The 27,073-nt window shown below is 46.2% G+C and overlaps 1 protein-coding gene across 10 annotated transcripts in view; it reads left to right on the top strand.

The window, feature by feature from the left end:
• EHBP1 (EH domain binding protein 1) overlaps positions 1–27,073 on the top strand; it is a 643,275-nt gene that overhangs the window by 122,767 nt on the left and 493,435 nt on the right. For all 10 annotated transcript variants that reach the window (XM_063918463.1, XM_063918471.1, XM_063918465.1 and 7 more), the window contains exon 4: positions 10,381–10,476. In XM_063918463.1, the coding sequence (XP_063774533.1) occupies positions 10,381–10,476 (96 nt within the window). The remainder of the gene's footprint in view (positions 1–10,380; positions 10,477–27,073) is intronic.

The following is a 27,073-nucleotide window of genomic DNA, read 5'->3' as shown; positions in this document are numbered from 1 at the left end:
GCAACATATACAGGACTCTGCAAATTTTATGGTGGAAGCCATAAAAGAAATAGGATTGCTTAATGCACGCACCACTGCTATGGCAGTGTCAGCGCACAGAGTCTTATGGCTACGCCAGTGAACTGCTGACGCGGACTCCAGGAAAGGCGTGGAAGGCCTACTATTCACAGGAGAGGCCTTATTTGGAGATGAACTAGACAAATGGATCTCCAAAGCTAATGTAGATAAGTCCACGTATCTTCCTTCTGCAGCTCCCCCAGCCAGGAAGGCCTACTCAGGACACAATCTACAGTCCTTTCGGACTGCCAAGTTTAAGGGCAAAACCAGAGGTTCTTCTACAGCCACCAGAGGCGCTAGAGGTAAACCACAATAACCATCAACTGCCGGTTCACAGGAACATAGGTCAGGTTCTGCTTCCTCAAAGCCTTCAGCATGACAGTGGACCGCGATGCCTGGAAGCCCGGAAGACTGGCAGGTGGGAGCCCGCTAAAATTTTTCAGTCACATATGGACAACATCTTGCCAGGATTCCTGGGTCATAGATCTTATTTCCCAGGGCTACAGACTGGAGTTTCAGGAGCTTCTACCTCACAGATTCTTCAAATTAGGCTTACCAGTTTCACAAGAATTGTTATAGAAAGAAAAGAAGACTCTTTTTTGGGGGCACTCTTAATAATAATAATAATACACCTGTATATGAAGAGTACTGTTATTAAAATATAACTTTTATTAAGTATGTCTAAAATATCAGAGATTGTGTATACAAATAATTTTTGCAGCAAAAGTCATACCCTGCTATTCAATTCGATGTAGAATTATTCCCAAAGTGGGTATTTTATGGGTTGTGAAAGCCCACAGTTGATAACCACAATCCTATCCTCGTTAAGACCTATATTGGTATCGAGGTGAACTATCCCTGAAAAACGGCACTCTTAGTCTAATACAAAAATTACCATGAAGGCAGGAAATAGTGGTAGCAGAGTGCGTATAGCACTGCTATAGAATTTCTTCCTTCCTATTGATAGATAGCTCTATCCGGCTATTACTATACTCGGTATAGGCGACGGATAATATTCTCAATCTCATTAGGTGATCAATGTTGGAAATTCTTGAAACAAGGGTAATTTAAAGAAGATTAAATCAAGGAGGTTTTATGTTGGTATAACCTGAACATAATAAGTTATAATGCCATGTTGGTCAATGGGTTGTGTTTGAAAGATACTGTCAAAGGTGAGTTACCCCGAATTTCCACAAATGTAAACTCATACAGGTATCACATACATGCTGCAGAAAGGTTTATCACAGAGCTCAGGCTGAAAGAGCAATACAAGGCTACTATACTATTTGTAAGATACAAATTGCAGCCGTGTTCTTATTGTAGTAAAAAAGCTAGTATGTAGGTTTATTTACATTTGTAGAGTGCAATAAGTGGATATAGCTCACAACAGATGCACCCAGGTGTCCATAGTTTATCTGTAAGGGTTATTTAGACCGTAATCAGTATATTCTTTCAGATTATAGGGATACAATGTGCCTTTTTAGTTGTAGCCGCTAATACCATTATTCAGTTACATCTATGGATTACAAGTTTCTCGCAACGGAACGTCACGATGTGACGTTTTATGCCACCTTATCAAAAACCTTTGAAATCTTCAGCATACATAGTCACAATTAGCTTATAGGGTGATTGAACTAATCCTGATTAAATATGAGAGCCTGCATGAATCATAGGTAACATTTAAACAAGATAAATTTTCCAAAAATCAAATGGACACAGTGTATTAGCTACGTTATTTCAATTGCACATATTTACCAAAAACTACATAAAAATGGGTATCAATTAAAGGTGATTAGGGCACATTATAGTGACAAAAGCTATGCGATCATGATACCATATGTCAAATATTGGAAAATTACCCATGCTCAAGAAATCGTCTAGCATCCAAATATCAAATAGACACAGTGTATTAATTACGTTATTTCAAATGCACATATTCACCAAAAGCCACATATGAAATAGGTATAAATATCAATTAAAGGTGATTGGGGCACATCATAGTGATAAAACTATATAATCATGATAACATATGTCAATTAATGGAAAAATACCCTAGAGATCATCTACCATGAGAGAGAAAAAAGAAACCAGGGAGTTAATCCTGCAACTTCTACTGTCATTCCATCATGATTTTACCTGCACCTATGGTAATCAGCGGATGGAAGATGAGAGAGTAGCCGGGTGTTCCACTGATTGTGAAGGAAGAAAGAAGCCGTTCTGCTATTCCCGTTAGAGCGCATACGGCTACCTGATGTCCAAGGACATTGCAGGGAGCCGCAGCGCAATGCAGGAATGAGAGTTAGCTGAGTAGGGGTGCCTATTCAGGAATAGAGTACTGTGGTTGAAAAAAGTGGGGAGCCCGATTCACGGGCGTGTGGGCTCACAGATCTCCCACTAGCAGCGGCATCAGCTCCGGTTCAGCTGTGGACTGGATAACGCGTTTCACTCATTAAGCTTGTTCACATCCCGTCACATGCAGCGTCTTTGCACATTGTATCCCTATAATCTGAAAGAATATACTGATTACGGTCTAAATAACCCTTACAGATAAACTATGGACACCTGGGTGCATCTGTTGTGAGCTATATCCACTTATTGCACTCTACAAATGTAAATAAACCTACATACTGGCTTTTTTACTACAATAAGAACACGGCTGCAATTTGTATCTTACAAATAGTATAGTAGCCTTGTATTGCTCTTTCAGCCTGAGCTCTGTGATAAACCTTTCTGCAGCATGTATGTGATACCTGTATGAGTTTACATTTGTGGAAATTCGGGGTAACTCACCTTTGACAGTATCTTTCAAACACAACCCATTGACCAACATGGCATTATAACTTATTATGTTCAGGTTATACCAACATAAAACCTCCTTGATTTAATCTTCTTTAAATTACCCTTGTTTCAAGAATTTCCAACATTGATCACCTAATGAGATTGAGAATATTATCCGTCGCCTATACCGAGTATAGTAATAGCAGGATAGAGCTATCTATCAATAGGAAGGAAGAAATTCTATAGCAGTGCTATACGCACTCTGCTACCACTATTTCCTGCCTTCATGGTAATTTTTGTATTAGACTAAGAGTGCCGTTTTTCAGGGATAGTTCACCTCGATACCAATATAGGTCTTAACGAGGATAGGATTGTGGTTATCAACTGTGGGCTTTCACAACCCATAAAATACCCACTTTGGGAATAATTCTACATCGAATTGAATAGCAGGGTATGACTTTTGCTGCAAAAATTATTTGTATACACAATCTCTGATATTTTAGACATACTTAATAAAAGTTATATTTTAATAACAGTACTCTTCATATACAGGTGTATTATTATTATTATTAAGAGTGCCCCCAAAAAAGAGTCTTCTTTTCTTTCTATAACAATGTGCTATTTCTGACTCTGGGGAGCACCACCAACCATTGAAATTTATTGGAAAGATACTCTTTTCTAATCTAAATAATAAGGTAGTTGGTTATATGTATATATTTCGTCAGTCTCCTGCTGAAATACACCTCCTCTCTTAGGAGGTCTTCTGTAGAGACTGGAGCGATCTAGTGTGGTTTGTCTCGCCACCTTTTATCCCCAGTTTCACAAGAAGCAAATATAACCCTACAGGACGCCATTCAAAAACTGGTACAGACTCAGGTCATTGTTCCAGTTCCACCTCATCTGCAAAACAAGGGATATTATTCCAACTTGTTTGTAGTACCGAAACCGGTCGGTTTGGTAAGACCGATTTTGAATCTCAAGTCGTTGAACCCGTACTTACGAGTGTTCAAATTCAAGATGGAATCTCTGAAGTGGTTATTTCAGGTCTGGAGGTGGGGGAATGCCTAGTGTCTCTGGATATCAAGGATGCGTGCCTCATCAGGCTTATCTACGGTTTTCATTGCAACTGCCACTACCAGTTCCAGGCCCTGCCATTTGGTCTCTCCACGGCACCGAGAGTGTTCACCAAGGTGATGGCAGAGATGATGTTTCTACTCCGTAAACAGGGAGTCAACATAATTCCGTACCTGGATGATCTTCTGATAAAGGCACCGTCCAGGGAGCGGTTGTTGGACAGCATTGGCCACTCAACCAGACTACTCATGGATCACGGGTGGATTCTGAATTTACCAAAATCTCACCTGGAACTGATGCAGAGGCTTTCCTTCCTGGAAATGACACTGGACATAGAGTCTCAGAGAGTGTTCCTTCCCTTGAAGAAGCTATGGAAATCCAGTCGATGGTTCGGGCTGTTTAAAGCCAACCCGGATCTCGGTGCATCTGTGCATTCGCCTTCTGGGGAAAATGGTGGCCTCTTACGAGGCGCTTCAGTATGGAAGGTTTCATGCGAGGCCCTTCCAGCTGTATCTTTTGGACAAATGGTCCGGATCGCATCTTCACATGCACCAGAGGATCTGTCTGTCGCCAAAAGCCAGAATCTCCCTTCTGTGGTGGTTACAGACTTCTCACCCCGTCGAGGGTCGGAGGTTCAGGATTCAGAATTGGCTTCTGCTAACCGCAGACGCAAGCCTCAGAGGCTGGGGAGCAGTCACCCAGTGGCTGCAGTTTTAAGGAAGATGGTCAAGTCGGGAAGTCATCATTCCAATAAACATCTTGGAACTCAGGGCAATCTACAACGCCTTTTTGCAGGCCTCATCTCTACTTCGGAATTAGGCCATTCAAGTCCAGTCGGACAATGTAATGGCGGTAACGTACATAAACTGACAGGGCGGAATAAAAAGCAGAGCAGCAATGTCAGAGAAGTCAAGAATTCTCCTCTGGGCAGAAAAACACGCCGTGACGTTGTCGCCGGTCTTCATTCCAGGAGTAGACAACTGGGAAGCAGACTTCCTCAGTAGGCACGACCTGCACCCGGGGGAGTGGGGCTTCCACCCAGAGTTGTTCCGGTGGTAGTCTACCGACTGGTGTACGTGTTTCCTTAACTTCCTCTGATCCCAAGAATTCTCAAGAGAATAAAAAGGGAAAAGGTTCAATCCTCATTGTTCCGGACTGGCCTCGATGATCCTGGTATGCAGATCTTCTCGAGATGCTGATTTAAGATCCGTGGCCTCTGCCTCTTCGTGAGGATCTTCTACAACAGGGCCCATTCGTCTGTCAAGACTTACCACGGCTACGTTTAGCGGCATGGAAGTTGAACGGCTGGTTCTAGCCAGGAGAGGGATTCCGGACAAGGTCATCCCGACTATGCCAGTAAGGGGGTAACGTTAAAACGTTACAACCGTAAATGGAAGAAGTACTTCTCTTGGTGTGAGGGCAGACAATATTCCGCGGTGGAATTTCATCTGGGACGTCTCTTGTTTTTTCTGCATTTGGGAGTGGATGTGGGCCTATTCCTAGGCTTTATTAAATTCCAAATTTCGGCTTTGTCTTTTTTCTTTCAGAAACAATTGGCTTCTCTCCCTGAGGTCCAGACCTTCTTGAAAGGTGTTCTACATCCAGCCTCCCTTTGTGCCTCCCACGGCACCTTGGGATCTCCATGTGGTGCTGCAGTTCCTCCTATCGGACTGGTTTGAACCGTTACAGGAGGTTGACGTAAAGTACGTGGAAGAACATCACACTGTTGGCTTTGGCCTAAGCAAGACGTGTGTTGGAGATAGGGACGTTGTCTCACAAGAGTCCCTACTTCATTTTCCATGAGGATAGAGCTGAACTCGGAACTCGTCAGCAATTTCTTCCTAAAGTGGTGTCCGCTTTTCACATCAACCAACCTATTGTGGTTCCGGCTGTGACGGACACCTCTGCTACTTCAAAGTCTTTGGATGTTGTGAAGGTGTATGTAAAGCGAACAGCTCGTCACAGAAAATCCAACTCGCTGTTCGTTCTCTATGATCCCAATAAAATTGTGTGTCCTGCTTCAAAGCAGTCTATCCCACGCTGGATTAGGCTAACTATTCAGCATGCTTATTCCACGGCAGGATTGCTGGTTCCAAAATATGTACAGGCCCACACTGCTGGGTCGGTGCGTTCTTCTTGAGCATCTGATCGGGGTGTCTCGGCTTTATAGCTCTGCCGAGCAGCTACTTGGTCAGGTTTGAACACGTTTTCAAAGTTTTACAAGTTCGATACTTTGACCTCTGAGGACCTTCAGTTTGGTCAATCAGTTCTGCAGGAACCACAGCACTCTCCCACCCGGTTTGGGAGCTTTGGTACTTCCCCATGGTACTAAATGGATTCCCAGTATCCTCTAGGACGTAAGAGAAAATAGGATTTTAATTACCTACCGGTAAATCCTTTTCTCGTAGTCCGTAGAGGATACTGGGTGCCCGCCTGGTGCTTTGTTTTTTCCTGCGCTGTTACTTAGTTAAGTATTCTGGTTTGTTCAGCTGTTGCTGTTCATGTTTCAAGTTTGGTTAGCACGGCTTTCCTATTGTTCTGTGTGTGCTGGTTCGTAATCTCACCACTTTCCTCATTTATCCTCTCAAAGTATGTCCGTCTCATCGGGCACAGTTTCCTAGACTGAGTCTGGTAGGAAGGGCATAGAGGGAGGAGCCAGCGTACACTATCAAATTCTTAAAGTGCCCAAGGCTCCTAGTGGACCCGTCTATACCCCATGGCACTAAATGGATTCCCAGTATCCTCTACGGACTACGAGAAAAGGATTTACCGGTAGGTAATTAAAATCCATTTTTTACAGGGGTAGAAGCATAGCGTACCTGGCCAGACAACAACCAATGGTCTGGGACTCCAGTGCAGCTGCGGACATTATCTGAGACCATGTTTAAGAATTATTGGATATATTGTTAAAAACGGAATCATTCTAACCAAATGGACACAAAACCAGTTATATACGGTTATTTATATCTACAAACGGCAACTGCTTGTGTTCAAATAATACTACTGCCTATATGATAGGTAGTTTATATATACTAATTTTAAGCATCCTGAATATTATCTTTGTAACAAAGTAACAAGTATTTCTTTTTTATGTGTCTAATGAAAGTTGCACATTGATTTTTATTTCTTAAACTGCAGCTGACTACAGAACAGATCAGCTGATCTGACAGGATTCCTTTATTATGAGCTGTAAATTAGAGGGAAATGATTGGCGTTATCGGGATTCTGTTTGCTACAGGTTGTCTGTGTGTAAGTATTTTGACAATCTCTGCGGTAAGAAGCTTCAGTTCCAGGAACTTGCTCAATTACAAGAGATCAAAAGTGTCTTAACTGACAGGTGAATGGTTCTTGTTTTGCTGGGGGTCGTAGTCTTCCCAACAGTAAACATTGCTCTTTGCAGCAAGTGTATTGGGGCCAGAGGCTTTTAGAACGTTCTCATGGAGATGTCCACGCTAACTGGGACAAACCATGCAAACGTGATCCTTACTTCTCATTCTCTTATGTTACTGCTGGGTGCAGTCTGTTAGTGACTCAATGGAGCAAAGCACGGCTGACCCGCATTCCTCCAAAACATCCTACATTGGATAGACTTGTTCAGATTTTGGACGTCTGTCCCGCAGTAGCGAGTTTTGTCCAAAATTATAGGGCTCAGTAGGTATTCTGTGCAAACAATGTTTTTTTTTGTTTTTTTTTGGGTCCTTAAAATACTTGGCCAGGGAAGTGGGATCTCTGGCATGACCATATCCATTGAAGTTGTAATCACGCATCCAGCCACGCCCCTATGTTCCGTTTTGGGGACCACGCAAATGTTGGGAGATATACAGATGGTATGTGGACACAGGGCATTACATATCTGGGTTATATTGTTCTGAGGTGCCTTCTTTGATATTATGTCATGTGATGAGCTATAGTAAAGAAAATAATGTGTATTAAGAGTAAATTGGTGACAGAAAGCAACATACAGAGCATTGATGGATGTTCTGTCATGGAGGAAATCTTGTATATAAAATTCATTGGTGTGTTTGTCTGTCCGGTTATGTATTCTGACACCCCTGCACTGTTTGGGATGAAACCAATGTGAGGTGGTCCAGTTGGATCCTGGCTAGGTTTTAGGGGGGGTTGTGGTACCGGTTGGACCTCACAGCGGGATGTGCCAGGCTGAACTTTGACCCAGGGAGCCTGTTTTGGGCCTTCCACTGGATGGATTTGAAAGACCGCTTCACAGTAGGGGGTTGGGGTCCCTGTTTGACCTCCCATTGGTGTAAGCTGGTCAAAACTTTGATCTAGGGAGCCTGTTCTGGGCCTTCCACTGGATGGATTTGAAAAAAAACTTCAGAGTGATAACATTGCATCCCGGAAGACATACTTGGGGGTTGGGGTCGGTTGGACCTCATGTCGGAATGTGCCGGGCAGATCTGTGACCCGGGGAGCCTGTTCCGGCCTTCCACTGAATGGATTTGGATGAAAACTTAAATTAACTTTAATGAACTGTAATAACTGACAGAAATAACCATAATTCAATGACCTGAAATAACTGACAGAAATGGAGGTGTGAAGCCAAAAATGTTGTGTACCCAGAAGCCTTGGAATAGCAACATTGATAACAGAAGTAAAACTTTAAACCTACCTTGCAATGGAAAAGTGATTAGAAAACAGAAAGGAAAGCTGAGGATCAGGGCTGCTATCAACACTCCAAAAACAAAAATGACACTGGGTAGCCACCTCATAGTTGTGTTGGAGAGCTACTAAGGGGTCTATTTACTAATCCTTGAATGGAGATAAAGAGGACGGAGATTAAGTACCAGCTAATTAGCATCTAACTGCCATGTCACAGGCTGGGTTTAAAAAATGACAGCTGATTGGCTGGTTCTTTATTTCCATCCACTTTATCTCCATCCGAGGCTTATTAAATAGATCCCTTAGCTACTAATTATTTTTAATATGTTGACCATTACATCCAACTCATTGATAACTTTATAACTGGAAAATTTAAACCCAGGCAACGCCGGGTACTTCATCTAGTACTAGCGTGGCTCCATCTGTGCCTGGGTGTGGCTGCCCAGGCGCGCCTAGTGACTACAGGCTTCTCCTGGCACGCGCGCACGGACGGAGACGCTCTCCCATTCATAGAATGAGACAGCGTCTCTGTGCACTCCCGGCGTGACTTGGCGGACGGATCGCCAAGTCACGCCGGGAGTGCACGCCTGCGATGGAGCCGCCTTAGATGAGCACGGTTCCATCTGTAGACCATAAAAATAGGTATGTTACAGTGTTGATGTAGATATGTACTTACCATGTATTCCAATACATTTCCACTAATTAGTTATACACTGCAATTTACACAGCTCGTTGTAGAATAGTATCATTGTGTAAAAGTCCACCTAAGATGCATGCTGTTTAGTGTACAGTAAAGAAGATACTGGTAGCATTTCCAATTGTGGAAAACAGTTTCTGGAAACAAAAGATATTTCCAAAAAGATCCCTTCCACGGAGAGACTGTCTAGCACCACCCAGGGGATTAATCTAGCGCTATTTAATGTCCTCAGTCTCCCGTCTCATCATCATATTCACCCAATCACCCCCATATCATTACCCAAACTGTGGTCTACGACCATCGGAAGCAGCCAGAGCTCTGTTCTCCATCATTCTAAAATCAGAATTGTATTCTTGTTCTAACCAAGAAATTAAATATATTTGAAGCCCTAAAATAAATTCATAAACACCACCCTTGGAATCAGCTATTAAATGGGATGTTTTGTTCCTTACAGCACAGACAGATAATAGAAATAAAAGTGCTAACACATACTGTTGAGTGAATAACATGTTTGTAGTGTACACATTTGTACTAGTCCCCAACTCTTGTGACCAGATCATGTATCACCCATGTATCTTATCAGGTTAGAACTTCTGAGTGCACACTGTTCTGGTTCATTTAACTGCGACTGTCATAGATGTTAGAACTTACTGATTTCTAAGGATGTAGTCTGTGCCATAGTGACATGAAGCCGATGTTTTGTTCTATTATTGGTTTTCACTATAAGCGAAAACAACTTTTAAAGTGAATCCTCCCTAAAGGTGCATGCACACTTGCCGAGAAAATGACCGATGTTGCACATTTTCACTCTTCCTGAGCGACGTTGTTCACTTTCTTGGCAAGTGTGTATGCCGGCAACGATGAGCGATGCGCTGCCCCGCGGGTCATTAACGACACCCGCTGTCAACCGTGCATGTAGCTCAGTTTCGACTATCGTCCAAGATCTGCCTGCACGGCCCGGCCGCGGTGTGACGTCACTGAGCAATATGGTCGTCATATCGCTCAGTGTGTATGCACTGCTGCCGACCGCCCCGCCCGGGAAGTCGCTCATAGAGCACGTCGCCTAGTGTGTACCCACCTTTACTGTGATGTGTATGAATGTGTATATTAACGGTTTCAAAAAATTGTGTCTTAACGAAATCTCCCTCCTTTTACAGGCACATAGCTGGCAACCTGGGATAAAAAACCCTTACCGCGGGGTGGTGGTGTGGCCTGTTCCCGAGAATGTTGAAATCACTGTGACCCTATTCAAGGTAATTATTATGTTTCTTTTTTTAATGCCATACTGCAGACTGCTTTGGTTACTCATTAGCATTTTTCTTTTTAGTATTTCAGTTTAGTGATTTTGTTTGTATTTTTGTATAACGAGCTTTATTTCAAGTAATCTAAACTTTTCTATTACGTTCTTGCGTATGTTGGGGACACCAAAAGAACCATGGGATATAGACGGATCTGCAGGACACATGGGCACTTTAAGACTTTCAAAGGGGGCGTGACCTGGCTCCTCCCTCTATATCCCTCCCCAGACTCAGTTTAGAAAATGTGCCCTGGGAGATGGAGGCACTCGGGGGAGCTCTTAGAGTTTCTCTGACAAGACTTAGGGGTATATGCAATTGCGGTCGAATTCCCGAAATTGTCGAATTTCGGGACTTTTTCGCCCCAAAAAGAAAAATCGTCAATGCAATTCAGTACTTTCCGTCCAAAAAACGGACTTTCAAAATTCGACTATTTGAAATTCGACTTTTGTCAAATTCGACTTTTCTGCAATGATACAAGTGCTGCAATTCGACCAAAGTATATTCAATTGAAGTTTGGAAATTCGACAACAGTGCTTTTAGACAGTAAATTCGACATTTTCAATCCGCCACACTTTGGTGGGTGAAACTAATAAAAAAAATTTAAAACATGTTTTTTTGTGTGTTTTTTTTATTGATAGCATATCTATTTATATTAGAAGGGATTAGGTACTTGGTTTGTCTTTTTTGGAGGCACAAGTATTATTTATATATTTTTTAAAATAATATATATATATATTTTTTTTAGATGGAATGGTAAAATTCAGAAAAAAAATGGCGTGGGGTCCCCCCTCCAAAGCATAACCAGCCTCTGGCTCTTCGAGCTGGTCCTGGTTCTAAAAATGCGGGGGGAAAAATTGACAGGGGATCCCCCGTATTTTTAAAACCAGCACCGGGCTCTGCGCCTGGTGCTGGTGCAAAAAATACGGGGGACAAAAAGAGTAGGGGTCCCCTGTATTTTATACACCAGCATCGGGCTCCACTAGCTGGACAGATAATTGCCACAGCCGGGGGTCACTTTTATACAGTGCCTTGCGGCCGTGGCATTAAATATCCAACTAGTCACCCCTGGCCGGGGTACCCTGGGGGAGTGGGGACCCCTTCAATCAAGGGGTCCCCCCCCCCCAGCCACCCAAGGGCCAGGGGTGAAGCCCGAGGCTGTCCCCCCCCCATCCAAGGGCTGCGGATGGGGGGCTGATAGCCTTGTCAAAATTGAAAGATTTTGTTTTTTCCAGTAGTACTACAAGTCCCAGCAAGCCTCCCCCGCAAGCTGGTACTTGGAGAACCACAAGTACCAGCATGCGGGAGAAAAACGGGCCCGCTGGTACCTGTAGTACTACTGGGAAAAAAATACCCAAATAAAAACAGGAGACACACACCGTGACAAGTACAACTTTATTACACACTGCCGACACACACATACTTACCTATGTTGACACGAAGCAGTCGGTCCTCTTCTCCAAGTAGATAATTATACTCACCTCAATCCAGTGTCCAGATATAAATCCTCGTACTTGGCAAAACAAATAAACGAACACCCGACCAGCGGACTGAAAGGGGTCCCATGTTGACACATGAGACCCCTTTCCACGAATGCAGACACCCCCGTGACAGCTGTCACAGAAGTGTCTCTTCAGCCAATCAGCGAGTGCAACGTCCTTGCACTCTGCTGATTGGCTCTGTGTGCGTCTGACCTCAGACAGCGCATCGCAAAGCCTCTCCATTATATTCAATGGTGGGAACTTTGCGTCAGCGGTGAGGTCACCCGCGGTCAGCCGCTGACCGCGGGTAACCCCACCGCTACCCGCAAAGTTCCCACCATTGAAAGTAATGGAGAGGCTTTGCGATGCGCTGTCTGAGGTCAGACGCGCACAGCCAATCAGGTGAGCGCCACGGAAGTAGCGCTTCCTGATTGGCTGAAGGGACCTCAGTGACAGGAGTCACGTGGTGTCCCGGCATTCGGGGAAAGGGGTCTGATGTGTAAACATGGGACCCCTTTCAGTCCGGCATGGTACGGGTGTTCGTTTTCTTTTTTTAACAGGTACGTGGATTATCTCCCGGACACTGGATTGAGGTGAGTCTAATTTTTTTCACAGGTACCCCGGATCGTCGGAGACTGTGGCAGTCGGCGGGTCAACATAGGTAAGTATGTGTGTGTCAGCAGTGTGTAATAAAGTTGTACTTGTCACGGTGTGTGTCTCCTGTTTTTATTTGGGTATTTTTTTCCCAGTAGAACTACAGGTACCAGCGGGCCCGTTTTTCTCCCGCATGCTGGTACTTGTGGTTCTCCAAGTACCAGCTTGCGAGGGAGGCTTGCTGGGACTTGTAGTACTACAGGAAAAAACAATATTCTTTACATTTTCACAAGGCTATCAGCCTCCCATCCGCAGCCCTTGGATGGGGGGGACAGCCTCGGGCTTCACCCCTGGCCCTTGGGTGGCTGGGGGGGGGACCCCTTGATTGAAGGGGTCCCCACTCCCCCAGGGTACCCCGGCCAGGGGTGACTAGTTGGATATTTAATGCCACGGCCGCAGGGCGCTGTATAAAAGTGACCCCCGGCTGTGGCATTATCTGTCCAGCTAGTGGAGCCCGATGCTGGTGTATAAAATACGGGGGACCCCTACTCTTTTTGTCCCCCGTATTTTTTGCACCAGCACCAGGCGCAGAGCCCGGTGCTGGTTTTAAAAATACGGGGGATCCCTGTCAATTTTTCCCCCGGATTTTTAGAACCAGGACCAGCTCGAAGAGCCCGAGGCTGGTTATGCTTTGGAGGGGGGACCCCACGCCATTTTTTTTTGCGCTTTTCCCGTTTTTCCCCGTTTTCTAAAATCGCAGCAAGATCCGGCAAATCGGCCGTTTTTCGCCCGCGGGACTGTCGAATCCGTTTTTCATTGAATATGGTGAATTCCGGAAGCCACCTGCCGGAATTCACCTGTCGAATTGTGTCGAATTAAAAAACGGCGATAATTTGCCGCGATTCGCCGCTAATTGCATATACCCCTATATGTTAGGTTTTTTATTTTGGGGAGATCTGCTGGCTACAGACTCCCTGCTTCGTGGGAAAGAGGGGAGAGCAGTCTAGACCCACACTTATGAGTTTCTGCTGCTGCTGACAGGATGCCTTCAGCTCCTGAGGGGAGATGAACGCCGGGCTCTCCTGGATGCTCGCTCCCACAGCTTGCCGCCCCCCCTCTTCAAGCCAGAAGTCAGAAGACAGGTGAGTATGTGAGGAAAAGACATCTTCTCTTCAACAAAGACGGCATATAGAGGTACCGCGCAGCATGATTTGCTCAGTGCGCGCCAGGCTCCCAGACTGTACACACCGCTGGGTGCAGGGCGTTGGGGGGAGGGGGCGCCGCGCCCTGGGGAGCTAAAAATACCTCATAAATAAGGCTGGCATATCTGTACAGTGCCCTGGCACTGCCCGCAAACCCCCGCCAGGATAAACATGTAAAAATAAGCGGGAAGAAGCGCGCCATGTTGAGGGCGGGGCTTCTTCCTCCAGGCTCACTCGGCGCCATTTCCTCCTCCAAGCAGCAGCGCTGGTCCTTCCTCACAGCAGATAAATACCAGGGGCTATAAAAACGAGGGGGGGCAGCTTATTTCTATACAGATATATAGCGCTGCAGCTCTGTGACACTTGAGGGTGTTTTCAGACCTGCACTTTAGCGCTGGGGTGTGAGCTGGCTCCTTTCCTTTTGTTCCCTCACAGGCTTTTCTTTGGGTGCTGTTAGGGAGACAACATGTCTGAGACAGAATTTTCCTCTCAAGGGGATAATTTATTGGGGACACCAAATGTTTTGGGGGTCCTGTCGGCACCGCCGATGGCTGATTGGTTAACTGCTTTAAATGCTAATGTTACACTGTTAAATCAAAAGTTTACTGAATCTGACTCTCAACTGCAGATTTGGAAGAAATCAGTAGATGACGCTTTATTTCAAGGGTCATTGAAACGTAGTGTTGACCAATTAGATGACACAGATACCGACACGGACTCTGATACCGGTGCCGATTATGCTGATTCTAGGTTAGATCCTAAATTGGCTAAGAGTATTCAATATGTGATTGTGGCTGTCAAGCACATATTACGTATTGACGAGGACCCCTTTACGCCAGAAACGAGGGCCCTTATTTACAAAAAAAAAGAGACGCTCGGTTTCTTTTCCTCCTTGTTTTGAACTAAATTACCTTTTGGATGGCATTTGGAATACACCTGATAAGAAATTTCTCATTCCTAATAGGATCAAGGTGGCATACCCCTTACCCACAGCGGATAGGGATAAGGAGCCGGCTGATCGTAAGCAGGAGGCTACTTTAAAAGCTATTTTTACTACCATGGGGACGCAGCTTAGACCGCTTATTGCGTCAGCGTGGGTTAGTAGCGCCATTGAAAAATGGACTGAAAGTTTATCTGCGGATTTAGATACTCTGGATAGGGATAGCATCCTAGTGACGCTTGGTTATATCAGGGACGCGGCTGCATACTTGAAAGAGGCTGCAAGAGATGCTGGCCTCCTGGGGGCTAAGGCTAATGCTACGTCAATTGCGGCTAGGCGTGCGCTATGGACTCATCAATGGAATGCTGACGCTGATTCCAAGAAAAATATGGAATCCCTTCCCTTTAAGGGTGGGGAACTGTTTGGTGACGGCCTTGCTGATTTAGTATCAGCGGCCACAGCGGGTAAATCTACTTATTTATCTAATGCTCCTGCGCAACAGAAGAAACCGCACTATCAAATGCAGTCCTTTCGGCCCAATAAATATAGAAAAGGCCGAGGTAACTTCTTCCTCGCTACCAGAGGTAGAGGAAGAGGCAAGAGAACTCCCGCCTCCTCGAGTTCACAAGAGCAGAAGTCCTCCCAGGCTTTCGCCAAATCCACCGCATGATGCCGGGTCTCCCTTACAGGAGACCGCACCGGTGGGGGCACGTCTAAGGCTTTTCAGTCAGGTTTGGGTTCGCTCGGACCTGGACCCTTGGGTGTTACAAATTGTGACCCAAGGGTAGAAACTGGAATTCCAAGACGTTCCCCCTCGCCGTTTTTTCAAATCACCCTTACCAGTTTTGCTTCCAGACAGAGTTCTAGTCTGTGGAGCAATACAAAAATTATGTCAAAATTAGGTTGTGATCCCGGTCCCCCGGGCGCAACAAGGGGAAGGTTTTTATTCAAGCCTATTTGTAGTGCCGAAGCCGGATGGCTCGGTACGACCAATCCTCAACCTAAAATCTCTAAATTTTTTCCTGAAGAAATTCAAATTCAAGATGGAGTCTCTCCGAGCGGTGACCTCCAGCCTGGAGGAGGGGGGAATTCATGGTGTCTTTGGACATAAAGGATGCCTACCTTCGTGTTCCTCATCAGAGTTATCTCCGGTTTGCAATCCAGGATACTCATTACCAATTTCAGACGTTGCCGTTTGGCCTGGCCACGGCTCCGAGGATTTTCACAAAAGTCATGGTAGAAATGATGGTTCTCCTCAGAAAAAGAGGAGTTACAATTATCCCGTACTTGGACGATCTCCTGATAAAGGCGAGGTCCAAGGAAAAACTGGTACAGGACATTGCACTGTCTCTGTCGCTTCTACAACAGCACGACTGGCTCTTGAACCTGCCGAAATCACACTTAATTCCAACAACCCGGTTGGCATTTTTGGGTATGATTCTGGACATGGTCCAGCTGAGAGTGTTCCTCCCTCCGGAGAAAGCACTGGAAATTCAGAGTTTGGTAAAACTCATTCTGAAACCACCAACTGTCTCCATTCATCAATGCATTCGATTGCTGGGGAAGATGATGGCGGCATACGAGGCCCTCCAATTCGGGAGGTTCCATGCCAGAGTGTTTCAGTGGGACCTGTTGGACAAATGGTCCGGATCCCACCTTCATATGCACCGGAGGATAGTTCTATCTTCCAACTCCAGAATTTCACTCCTGTGGTGGCTACACAGCTCTCACCTCTTAGAAGGACGCAGATTCGGGATCCAAGACTGGATCCTAGTGACAACGGATGCAAGTCTCCGGGGTTGGGGAGCAGTCACGCAAGGGGTGACCTTCCAAGGAAGATGGTCAAGTCAGGAAACTCTTCTTCACATAAACGTGCTGGAGTTTAGGGCCATTTACAACGGCCTTCTACAAGCGGAGCATCTTCTTCGAAACCGGCCTGTCCTGATCCAATCGGACAATGTGACAGCAGTAGCGTACATAAACCGCCAAGGCGGCGCAAAGAGCAGAACAGCAATGGCAGAAGCCACAAAGATTCTTCGCTGGGCAGAGACTCGGGTAAGCGCTCCGTCTGCAATTTTCCTTCCGGGAGTGGACAACTGGGAAGCAGACTTCCTCAGCAGACACGATCTACATCCAGGAGAGTGGAGCCTCCATCAGGAGGTCTTCTCCCTACTAACGAACCTATGGGGGGTTCCCCACATAGACATGATGGCGTCCCGCCACAACAAAAAACTACTAAAGTATTGTTCCCGGTCCAGGGACCCTCAGGCGGCGGCAGTGGATGCACTGACGTCACCTTGGGTGTATCCGTCGGTGTACGTTTTCCCTCCGCTTCCTCTCATTCCAAAGGTTCTGAGAATCCTAAGAAAATCACAGATTCCAGCGCTCCTTGTAGTTCCAGACTGGCCAAGGAGAATTTGGTACCCGGATCTTCAGGAGTTGTTAGTCGAAGATCTTCGCGAGGATCTGCTGCGGCAGGGGCCGTTTGTCTATCAAGACTTACAACGGCTACGTTTGACGGCATGGCGGTTGAACGCCAGATTTTAGCTCGTAAGGGTATTCCCGATGAAGTCATCCCCACTCTTATCCTTGCTAGGAAGGGTGTGACGTCGAAACACTATCACCGTATTTGGAGGAAATATATTTCCTGGTGCGAGTCCAAGAAAGCTCCAGTGGAGAAGTTTGACCTTGGACGTTTTCTCAATTTTCTACAAAATGGAGTGGATGCGGGCCTTAAATTAGGCTCCATAAAAGTGCAGATTTCTGCTTTGTCAATTTTCTTTCAGAAACAATTGGCCTCACTTCCTGAGGTGCAGACCTTTGTAAAAGGGGTCCTGCACATCCAACCTCCTTTTGTGCCACCTGTGGCACCTTGGGACCTTAATGTGGTTTTGACATTCCTAAAATCACATTGCTTTGAACCTTTCAGTAAAGTGGAGTTGAAATTCCTCACTTGGAAGGTTGTCATTTTGTTAGCATTGGCATCCGCAAGGCGGGTGTCTGAATTGGCGGCCTTGTCTCACAAGAGCCCTTATTTGATCTTCCATGAAGATAGGGCAGAATTGAGAACTCAGCAACAATTTCTGCCAAAGGTGGTTTCCTCTTTTCATATTAACCAACCTATTGTGGTGCCAGTGGCTACTGGCACTTTGGCTGAGGAAAAGTCTCTGGATGTCGTCAGAGCTTTGAAAATTTACGTTGCCAGAACGGCTCCAGTTAGAAAAACAGAGTCTCTGTTTGTGCTATATGCTCCCAATAAACTTGGGTATCCTGCTTCCAAGCAGACCATTGCCCGCTGGATATGTCACACGATTCAGCAGGCTCATTCCACGGCAAGTTTTCCGTTACCTAAATCGGTAAAAGCACATTCCACTAGGAAGGTGGGCTCGTCCTGGGCGGCTGCCCGGGGTGTCTCGGCATTACAACTTTGCCGAGCTGCTACTTGGTCGGGGTCAAACGCGTTTGCTAAGTTTTACAAGTTTGATTCCTTGGCCGATGAAGACCTAAAGTTTGGTCAATCAGTGCTGCAGAGTCATCCGCACTCTCCCGCCCGGTATACAGCTTTGGTATAATCCCATGGTTCTTTTGGTGTCCCCAACATCCTCAAGGATGTAATAGAAAACAGGATTTTAATACCTACCGGTAAATCCTATTCTATAAGTCCGTAGAGGATGTTGGGCGCCCGTCCCAGTGCGTACTATATCTGCAGTTTAGTTCTGGTTACACACAGGTTGTGTTTTGGTTTCTTCAGCTTGTTGCTGAATTTTGTTCATGTCCGTTGGCATGTGTTCAGTTGAATGCCATGTTATTCGGCATGTTTATGGCGTGAGCTGGTATGATGCTCACCTTGTTGTTAATTCCTTTCCTCAAAATGTCCATCTCTCCAGGCACAGTTCCAAACTGAGTCTGGGGAGGGATATAGAGGGAGGAGCCAGGTCACGCCCCCTTTGAAAGTCTTAAAGTGCCCATGTCTCCTGCGGATCCGTCTATATCCCATGGTTCTTTTGGTGTCCCCAACATCCTCTACGGACTTATAGAAAAGGATTTACCGGTAGGTATTAAAATCCTGTTTTCATACTCGCCAAGTTGTGTGCATAAAAGTGTATAAGGTTGCCTATTGCTGCCTTAAACTGAATCGATGGATACGTCTGCCTTTTAAAATTGAACCTGAAATAAATTAGACCTGTGCTTCTTAAACTTTCTTGAACCAAGGGGCCCTAGAGCGTCGGCACAGGTTTCATGGCACCCCTAGGCCAAAATTATTATTTTTTCAGCAAAAAATTTTTTAACCACTTAACTGGCATGGTCAAATTACATGCGACTGCACCGCCCCACTGTGTCCCCCAGTTTTTGACAAGGAGCTCTGTTCTGCAGATGTGCATAATATAATATTTAGATATTTTAAAAAATACCTTTTAAACTAATATTGAATAAAACTATCAAAAAAACCCCAATTAACTGACCATTTTCCCCTCGAAAACCGTTCATATAAGTGGTTAAACTGTGCGGTGCAGTCATATTTAGGGTCAGTTATGTGGTGGTGGGCGGTTGCGGTTCTGTTTGTCCACATATTTTATGACTGGCAACCACCAGCGCTGGTGGTTGCCAATCACATTTATCATACATTTTAACTATGACCCACCAACCCATGACAATTGAGGATGTTCAACAGTTACTAGATAGTATTGTTAGATGTACAGTAGACTGTGCACTATAGAAAAAAAAATAAAAAATGAGAATTTCTCTTTAGGGCTAGAAACAAATCCTGTCTGTTTTTGAAGTGCTAAACCCCACGCCTCGTTTATTTCAGTGTAAATACTGTATATTTTCATTGCAGTGTTTCTCCAGCAACATGATTCCACTGCGTCTTGTTAAGTGTGTAGGAGTTTGCCTGCCAATTTACCACCTGGGTGGGAGATAATCTGCGTGCATCAATTTGTCCCATGCTTCCTCTCTGTACCGCACACACTGCTGTTCTGCTGATGTACCCGTGTCTGTTTGGATCGCAGCTGTCTCTCGGGAGCATGTAAACATTGATTAGTCCAGGCCGTATTGTGTTGTGTGCTTACACGTCGTTATACTTTCAGCAACAACACTGAATCAATCCTCCAAAACATCACCTCCTGGCTTTTAGATATAAATATAACATGGTGTAATAAGCTACTTACCTAAGTAAGCTAGTGTACAAAACACAACTTGGAAAATCAAAATCACAAATTTGTTACATCCTATACTTTCATAAATATAAGTAACAAACACATATTGCTTTAATTAAAGACTAATGACACCTTTTAAAATAACTAAAAGAATATATTTGTATTTAAAATCCTTAGACTCTGGGCTGGATTAAAATAGCCGTGCTGGACTTATAGCTCAACAGTTTAACATGAAGAGCTATTCAATTACAAGCTCATTGCTTACGCTGTAAGGCCATGGCTGATGTTTGTTAACCCATAAATTCTGGGTTAAGTGGCCGGAGCTCTGAGTTAACATATTCATGGCAGCTGCGGTACGGGTAGAAAGCCCTACTTTCCGCGGATTTCTGTTCTCACCTCAGGAGGGTGCAAACAGAAATCTACAGTAGGTGCAATGTGTGGGCTTACCATGGGCTGCAATTATACAGCCCTGGGCACATAACCAGGGATCTACAAGCCTTTGATAAGCACTATGGGTAATTGAATCTGGCCCTAATAATACTTATATTTAACAAAATCCCTTTTCTCTGACGTCCTAGTGGATGCTGGGAACTCCGAAAGGACCATGGGGAATAGCGGCTCCGCAGGAGACTGGGCACAACTAAAGAAAGCTTTTAGGTCACCTGGTGTGCACTGGCTCCTCCCACTATGACCCTCCTCCAAGCCTCAGTTAGATTTTGTGCCCGGCCGAGGTTGGATGCACACTAGGGGCTCTCCTGAGCTTCTAAAAAGAAAGTATATAATTAGGTTTTTTATTTTACAGTGAGACCTGCTGGCAACAGGCTCACTGCAGCGAGGGACTAAGGGGAGAAGAAGCGAACCTACCTGCTTGCAGCTAGCTTGGGCTTCTTAGGCTACTGGACACCATTAGCTCCAGAGGGATCGACCGCATGGAACTGGCCTTGGTGTTCGGTCTCGGAGCCGCGCCGCCGTCCCCCTTACAGAGCCAGAAGCAAGAAGAGGTCCGGAAAATCGGCGGCAGAAGACATCAGTCTTCACCAAGGTAGCGCACAGCACTGCAGCTGTGCGCCATTGCTCCTCATACACACTTCACACTCCGGTCACTGAGGGTGCAGGGCGCTAGGGGGGGGCGCCCTGAGCAGCAATAAAAACACCTTGGCTGGCAAAAATACCACAATATATAGCCCCAGAGGCTATATATATGATAATTACCCCTGCCAGAATCCATAAAAAAGCGGGAGAAAAGTCTGCGAAAAAGGGGCGGAGCTATCTCCCTCAGCACACTGGCGCCATTTCTCCCTCACAGCTCCGCTGGAAGGAAGCTCCCTGGCTCTCCCCTGCAGTCTACACTACAGAAAAGGGTAAAAAAGAGAGGGGGGGCACTAAATTTAGGCGCAGTATATATAACAGCAGCTATAGGGGACATAATTCAGTTAGTCCCTGCATTATATAGCGCTCTGGTGTGTGCTGGCATACTCTTACTCTGTCTCCCCAAAGGGCTTTTGTGGGTCCTGTCCTCTGTTAGAGCATTCCCTGTGTGTGCGCGGTGTCGGTACGGCTGTGTCGACATGTTTGATGAGGATAATGATGCGGAGGCGGAGCAGATGCCTATAGAAGGGATGTCACCTCCTGCGGGGCAGACACCTGAGTGGATGGACTTATGGAAGGAATTGCGTGCACGTGTCGACTCCTTGGTACAAAAAATTTGACGACATGCCAAATGCGGGACAGCCGGCTTCTCAGCTCGTGCCTGTCCAGGCGTCTCAAAGGCCATCGGGGGCTCTAAAACGCCCGCTACCTCAGATGGCAGACGCGGATGTCGACACGGATACTGACACCAGTGTCGACGACGATGAGTCTAGTCTAATGTCCACTAAGGCCATTCGTTGCATGATTGAAGCAATGAAAGAGGTGTTACAAATTTCTGATATAAACCCAGGTACCACTAAAAAGGGTATTATGTTTGGGGAGAAAAAACTACCCGTAGTTTTTCCCCCATCAGAAGAATTAAATGAAGTGTGTGAAGAAGCGTGGGCTTTCCCTGATAAAAGATTGGTAATCTCTAAGAAGTTACTAATGGCGTTCCCTTTCCCGCCAGAGGATAGGTCACGTTGGGAGACACCCCCTAGGGTGGATAAAGCGCTCACACGTTTGTCTAAAAAGGTGGCACTACCGTCTCCGGATACGGCCGCCCTCAAGGAACCTGCTGATAGAAAGCAGGAGGCGATCCTGAAGTCTGTATATACACACTCAGGTATTATACTTAGACCAGCTATTGCGTCAGCATGGATGTGCAGTGCTGCAGCTGCGTGGTCAGATTCCCTGTCAGAAAATATTGACACCCTAGACAGGGACACTATTCTGCTAACCATAGAGCATATAAAAGACTCAGTCTTATACATGAGAGATGCACAGAGGGAGATCTGCCGGCTGGCATCTAAAATAAGTGCATTGTCCATTTCTGCTAGGAGAGGCTTATGGACTCGCCAGTGGACAGGGGATGCAGATTCAAAAAGGCACATGGAAGTTTTGCCTTATAAGGGTGAGGAGTTATTTGGGGATGGTCTCTCGGACCTAGTTTCCACAGCAACTGCTGGGAAGTCAGCATTTTTACCCCATGTTCCCTCACAGCCTAAAAAGGCGCCGTTTTATCAGGTACAGTCCTTTCGGACTCAGAAAAACAGGCGTGGAAAAGGCGGGTCCTTTCTGTCCAGAGGCAGAGGTAGGGGAAAAAGGCTGCAACAAACAGCAGGTTCCCAGGAGCAAAAGTCCTCCCCCGCTTCTTCCAAGTCCGCCGCATGACGGTGGGGCTCCACAGGCGGAGCCAGGGGTACGGTGGGGGGCCGCCTCAAAAATTTCAGCGATCAGTGGGCTCGCTCACAGGTGGATCCCTGGGTCCTGCAAATAGTATCTCAAGGGTACAAACTGGAATTCGAGGCGTCTCCACCCCACCGGTTCCTAAAATCTGCCTTGCCGATTACTCCTTCAGACAGGGAGGCTGTGCTAGCGGCAATTCACAAGCTGTATTCCCAGCAGGTGATAATCAAGGTGCCCCTACTTCAACAAGGACGGGGTTACTATTCCACACTGTTTGTGGTACCGAAACCAGACGGTTCGGTGAGACCCATTTTAAATTTGAAATCCTTGAACACATACATAAAAAAATTCAAGTTCAAGATGGAATCGCTCAGGGCGGTTATTGCAAGCCTGGACGAGGGGGATTACATGGTATCCCTGGACATCAAGGATGCTTACCTGCATGTCCCCATTTACTATCCTCACCAGGAGTACCTCAGATTTGTGGTACAGGATTGCCATTACCAATTCCAGACGCTGCCGTTTGGACTCTCCAAGGCACCGAGGGTGTTTACCAAGGTAATGGCGGAAATGATGAAAAGGGAGTTTTAATTATCCCGTACTTGGACGATCTCCTAATAAAGGCGAGGTCCAAGGAGCAGTTGTTGGTGGGAGTAGCACTATCTCAGGAGGTGCTACACCAGCACGGTTGGATTCTGAATATTCCAAAATCACAGCTGGTTCCGACGACACGTCTACTGTTCCTGGGTATGATTCTGGATACAGTCCAGAAAAAAGTGTTTCTCCCGGAGGAGAAAGCCAAGGAGCTGTCATCTCTAGTCAGAGACCTCCTGAAACCAAAACAGGTATCGTTGCATCACTGCACGCGGGTCCTGGGAAAGATGGTGGCTTCTTACGAAGCAATTCCTTTCGGCAGGTTCCATGCCAGAATCTTTCAGTGGGACCTGTTGGACCAATGGTCCGGATCGCATCTTCAGATGCATCGCCTAATAACCCTGTCTCCAAGAACCAGGGTGTCTCTGCTGTGGTGGCTGCAGAGTGCTCATCTTTTAGAGGGCCGCAGATTCGGCATACAGGATTGGGTCCTGGTGACCACGGATGCCAGCCTTCGAGGCTGGGGGGCAGTCACACAGGGAAGAAACTTCCAAGGACTATGGTAGAGTCAGGAGACTTCCCTACACATAAATATTCTGGAACTAAGGGCCATTTACAATGCCCTAAGTCAGGCAAAATCCCTGCTTCTACACCAGCCGGTACTGATCCAGTCAGACAACATCACGGCAGTCGCCCATGTAAATCGACAGGGCGGCACAAGAAGCAGGATGGCAATGGCAGAAGCCACAAGGATTCTCAGATGGGCGGAAAATCACGTACTAGCACTGTCAGCAGTGTTCATTCCGGGAGTGGACAACTGGGAAGCAGACTTTCTCAGCAGGCACGACCTCCACCCGGGAGAGTGGGGACTTCATCCAGAAGTCTTCACGCTGATTGTAAATCGATGGGAACGGCCACAGGTGGATATGATGGCGTCCCGCCTAAACAAAAAACTAGAGAGATATTGCGCCAGGTCAAGGGACCCTCAGGCGATAGCTGTGGACGCTCTAGTGACACCGTGGGTGTACCAGTCGGTTTATGTGTTCCCTCCTCTGCCTCTCATACCAAGGGTACTAAGAATAATAAGAAAACGAGGAGTAAGAACAATACTCATGGTTCCGGATTGGCCAAGACGAGCGTGGTACCCGGAACTTCAAGAGATGATCTCAGAGGACCCATGGCCTCTGCCGCTCAGACAGGACCTGCTGCAGCAGGGGCCCTGTCTGTTCCAAGACTTACCGTGGCTGCGTTTGACGGCATGGCGGTTGAACGCCGGATCCTGAAGGAAAAGGGCATTCCGGAGGAAGTCATTCCTATGCTGATTAAAGCCAGGAAAGATGTAACTGCAAAGCATTATCACCGCATATAGCGGAAATATGTTGCTTGGTGTGAGGCCAAAAAGGCCCCAACAGAGGAATTTCAACTAGGTCGATTTCTGCATTTCCTACAAGCAGGAGTGACTATGGGCCTGAAATTAGGCTCCATTAAGGTACAGATCTCGGCTCTGTCGATTTTCTTCCAGAAAGAACTAGCTTCACTACCTGAAGTTCAGACGTTTGTGAAAGGAGTGCTGCATATTCAGCCCCCGTTTGTGCCTCCAGTGGCACCTTGGGATCTCAACGTGGTGTTGAGTTTCTTAAAATCACATTGGTTTGAGCCACTTAAAACCGTGGATCTAAAATATCTCACGTGGAAAGTGGTCATGTTATTGGCCTTGGCTTCAGCCAGGCGAGTGTCAGAATTGGCAGCTTTGTCATGTAAAAGCCCTTATCTGATTTTCCATATGGATAGGGCGGAATTGAGGACTCGTCCCCAATTTCTCCCTAAGGTGGTATCAGCTTTTCACTTGAACCAACCTATTGTGGTGCCTGCGGCTACTAGGGACTTGGAGGATTCCAAGTTACTGGACGTAGTCAGGGCCTTGAAAATTTATGTTTCCAGGATGGCTAGAGTCAGGAAAACTGACTCGCTATTTATCCTGTATGCACCCAACAAACTGGGTGCTCCTGCTTCTAAGCAGACTATTGCTCGCTGGATCTGTAGCACAATTCAGCTGGCGCATTCTGCGGCTGGACTGCCGCATCCTAAATCAGTAAAAGCCCATTCCACAAGGAAGGTGGGCTCATCTTGGGCGGCTGCCCGAGGGTCTCGGCTTTACAACTTTGCTGAGCTGCTACTTGGTCAGGGGCAAACACGTTTGCAAAATTCTACAAATTTGATACCCTGGCTGAGGAGGACCTGGAGTTCTCTCATTCGGTGCTGCAGAGTCATCCGCACTCTCCCGCCCGTTTGGGAGCTTTGGTATAATCCCCATGGTCCTTTCGGAGTTCCCAGCATCCACTAGGACGTCAGAGAAAATAAGATTTTACTCACCGGTAAATCTATTTCTCGTAGTCCGTAGTGGATGCTGGGCGCCCATCCCAAGTGCGGATTGTCTGCAATACTTGTACATAGTTATTGTTAACTAAAGGGTTATTGTTGAGCCATCTGTTGAGAGGCTCAGTTGTTTTCATACTGTTAAACTGGGTATAGTATCACGAGTCATACGGTGTGATTGGTGTGGCTGGTATGAGTCTTACCCGGGATTCAAAATCCTTCCTTATTATGTCAGCTCGTCCGGGCACAGTGTCCTAACTGAGGCTTGGAGGAGGGTCATAGTGGGAGGAGCCAGTGCACACCAGGTGACCTAAAAGCTTTCTTTAGTTGTGCCCAGTCTCCTGCGGAGCCGCTATTCCCCATGGTCCTTTCGGAGTTCCCAGCATCCACTACGGACTACGAGAAATAGATTTACCGGTGAGTAAAATCTTATTATTTGCCAGATTTTAGCTTCTTGGATAAACTTGTGCACATTTATGGGTGTTTCCTGTTGCCTACACCCCCTGCCCTTCCCTCTTTACGTTGGAATTCCAGTCCATCACGGACAGCTGTGCAGTTAAGGTTTTACTGCCTGGTACTCTGTACCATTCTCTTGCCCAGTACTGCTGTTACATTATTTTAATTTCAATTAGGTTAGCATGGCGCTAATACGTACTTGGATTGCATTTGGCACGCAAGATTACTGTACACAGCGTTCTGTAGCATCAACTGCTGATACATGTATAACCACACTTGTTCTCTGGTGCACGAACTGCAGAACATAAGAACATGTGTGGGACAGCTCCGACAAAGGCTCCAAGGGGTGGGGTCCATATTGAAAGATCAGGGAGGCCGGCTATGAAGCATGACAAGTGGACATGGAGAAAGGAAAGTGAGACAGCAGTGGACAAAGAGGTTGTTAATGCATCATGAGCGGGTCATCGAGCTTGGCAGTGAGATTTAGGGGGATATTTACTAAGCAGTGGTAAGAGCAGAGAAGTGAGCCAGTGGAGAAGTTTCCCCATCAACCAATCAGCACTGAAGTAACATCTGTAATTTGCATACTATAAAATTATACAGAGCTGCTTATTGGTTGCTATGGGCAACTTTTCCGCTGGCTCACTTCTCCACTCTTATCACTGCTTAGTAAATGTCCCCCTTAGAGCTGTATGTCAATGTGATCTAGGGGGGCACTGGCTGTAATATGAGAGAAGGTGTTTGTAGATACTATATGGAAGGGAACTGTAATAAGGCAAAGACTTTTTAAGGGTATTGCATATTCCCGGTCATACTGCTCTGCAGTGCTGGGCAGCCCAGGGGCGAGCCACACCCAGCAGACATTGATAATGCACACTGCATCACCTGGGAGATTGTAGACGATACAGGCAACACCCTTTTCATCGTTTGGGTACAATC

This window comes from Pseudophryne corroboree, chromosome 4 (assembly GCF_028390025.1).
Source record: "Pseudophryne corroboree isolate aPseCor3 chromosome 4, aPseCor3.hap2, whole genome shotgun sequence".
Taxonomy (NCBI): domain Eukaryota; kingdom Metazoa; phylum Chordata; class Amphibia; order Anura; family Myobatrachidae; genus Pseudophryne; species Pseudophryne corroboree.
Note: the sequence above shows the minus strand (reverse complement) of the source record. Positions and strands in the feature narration are given on the sequence as shown.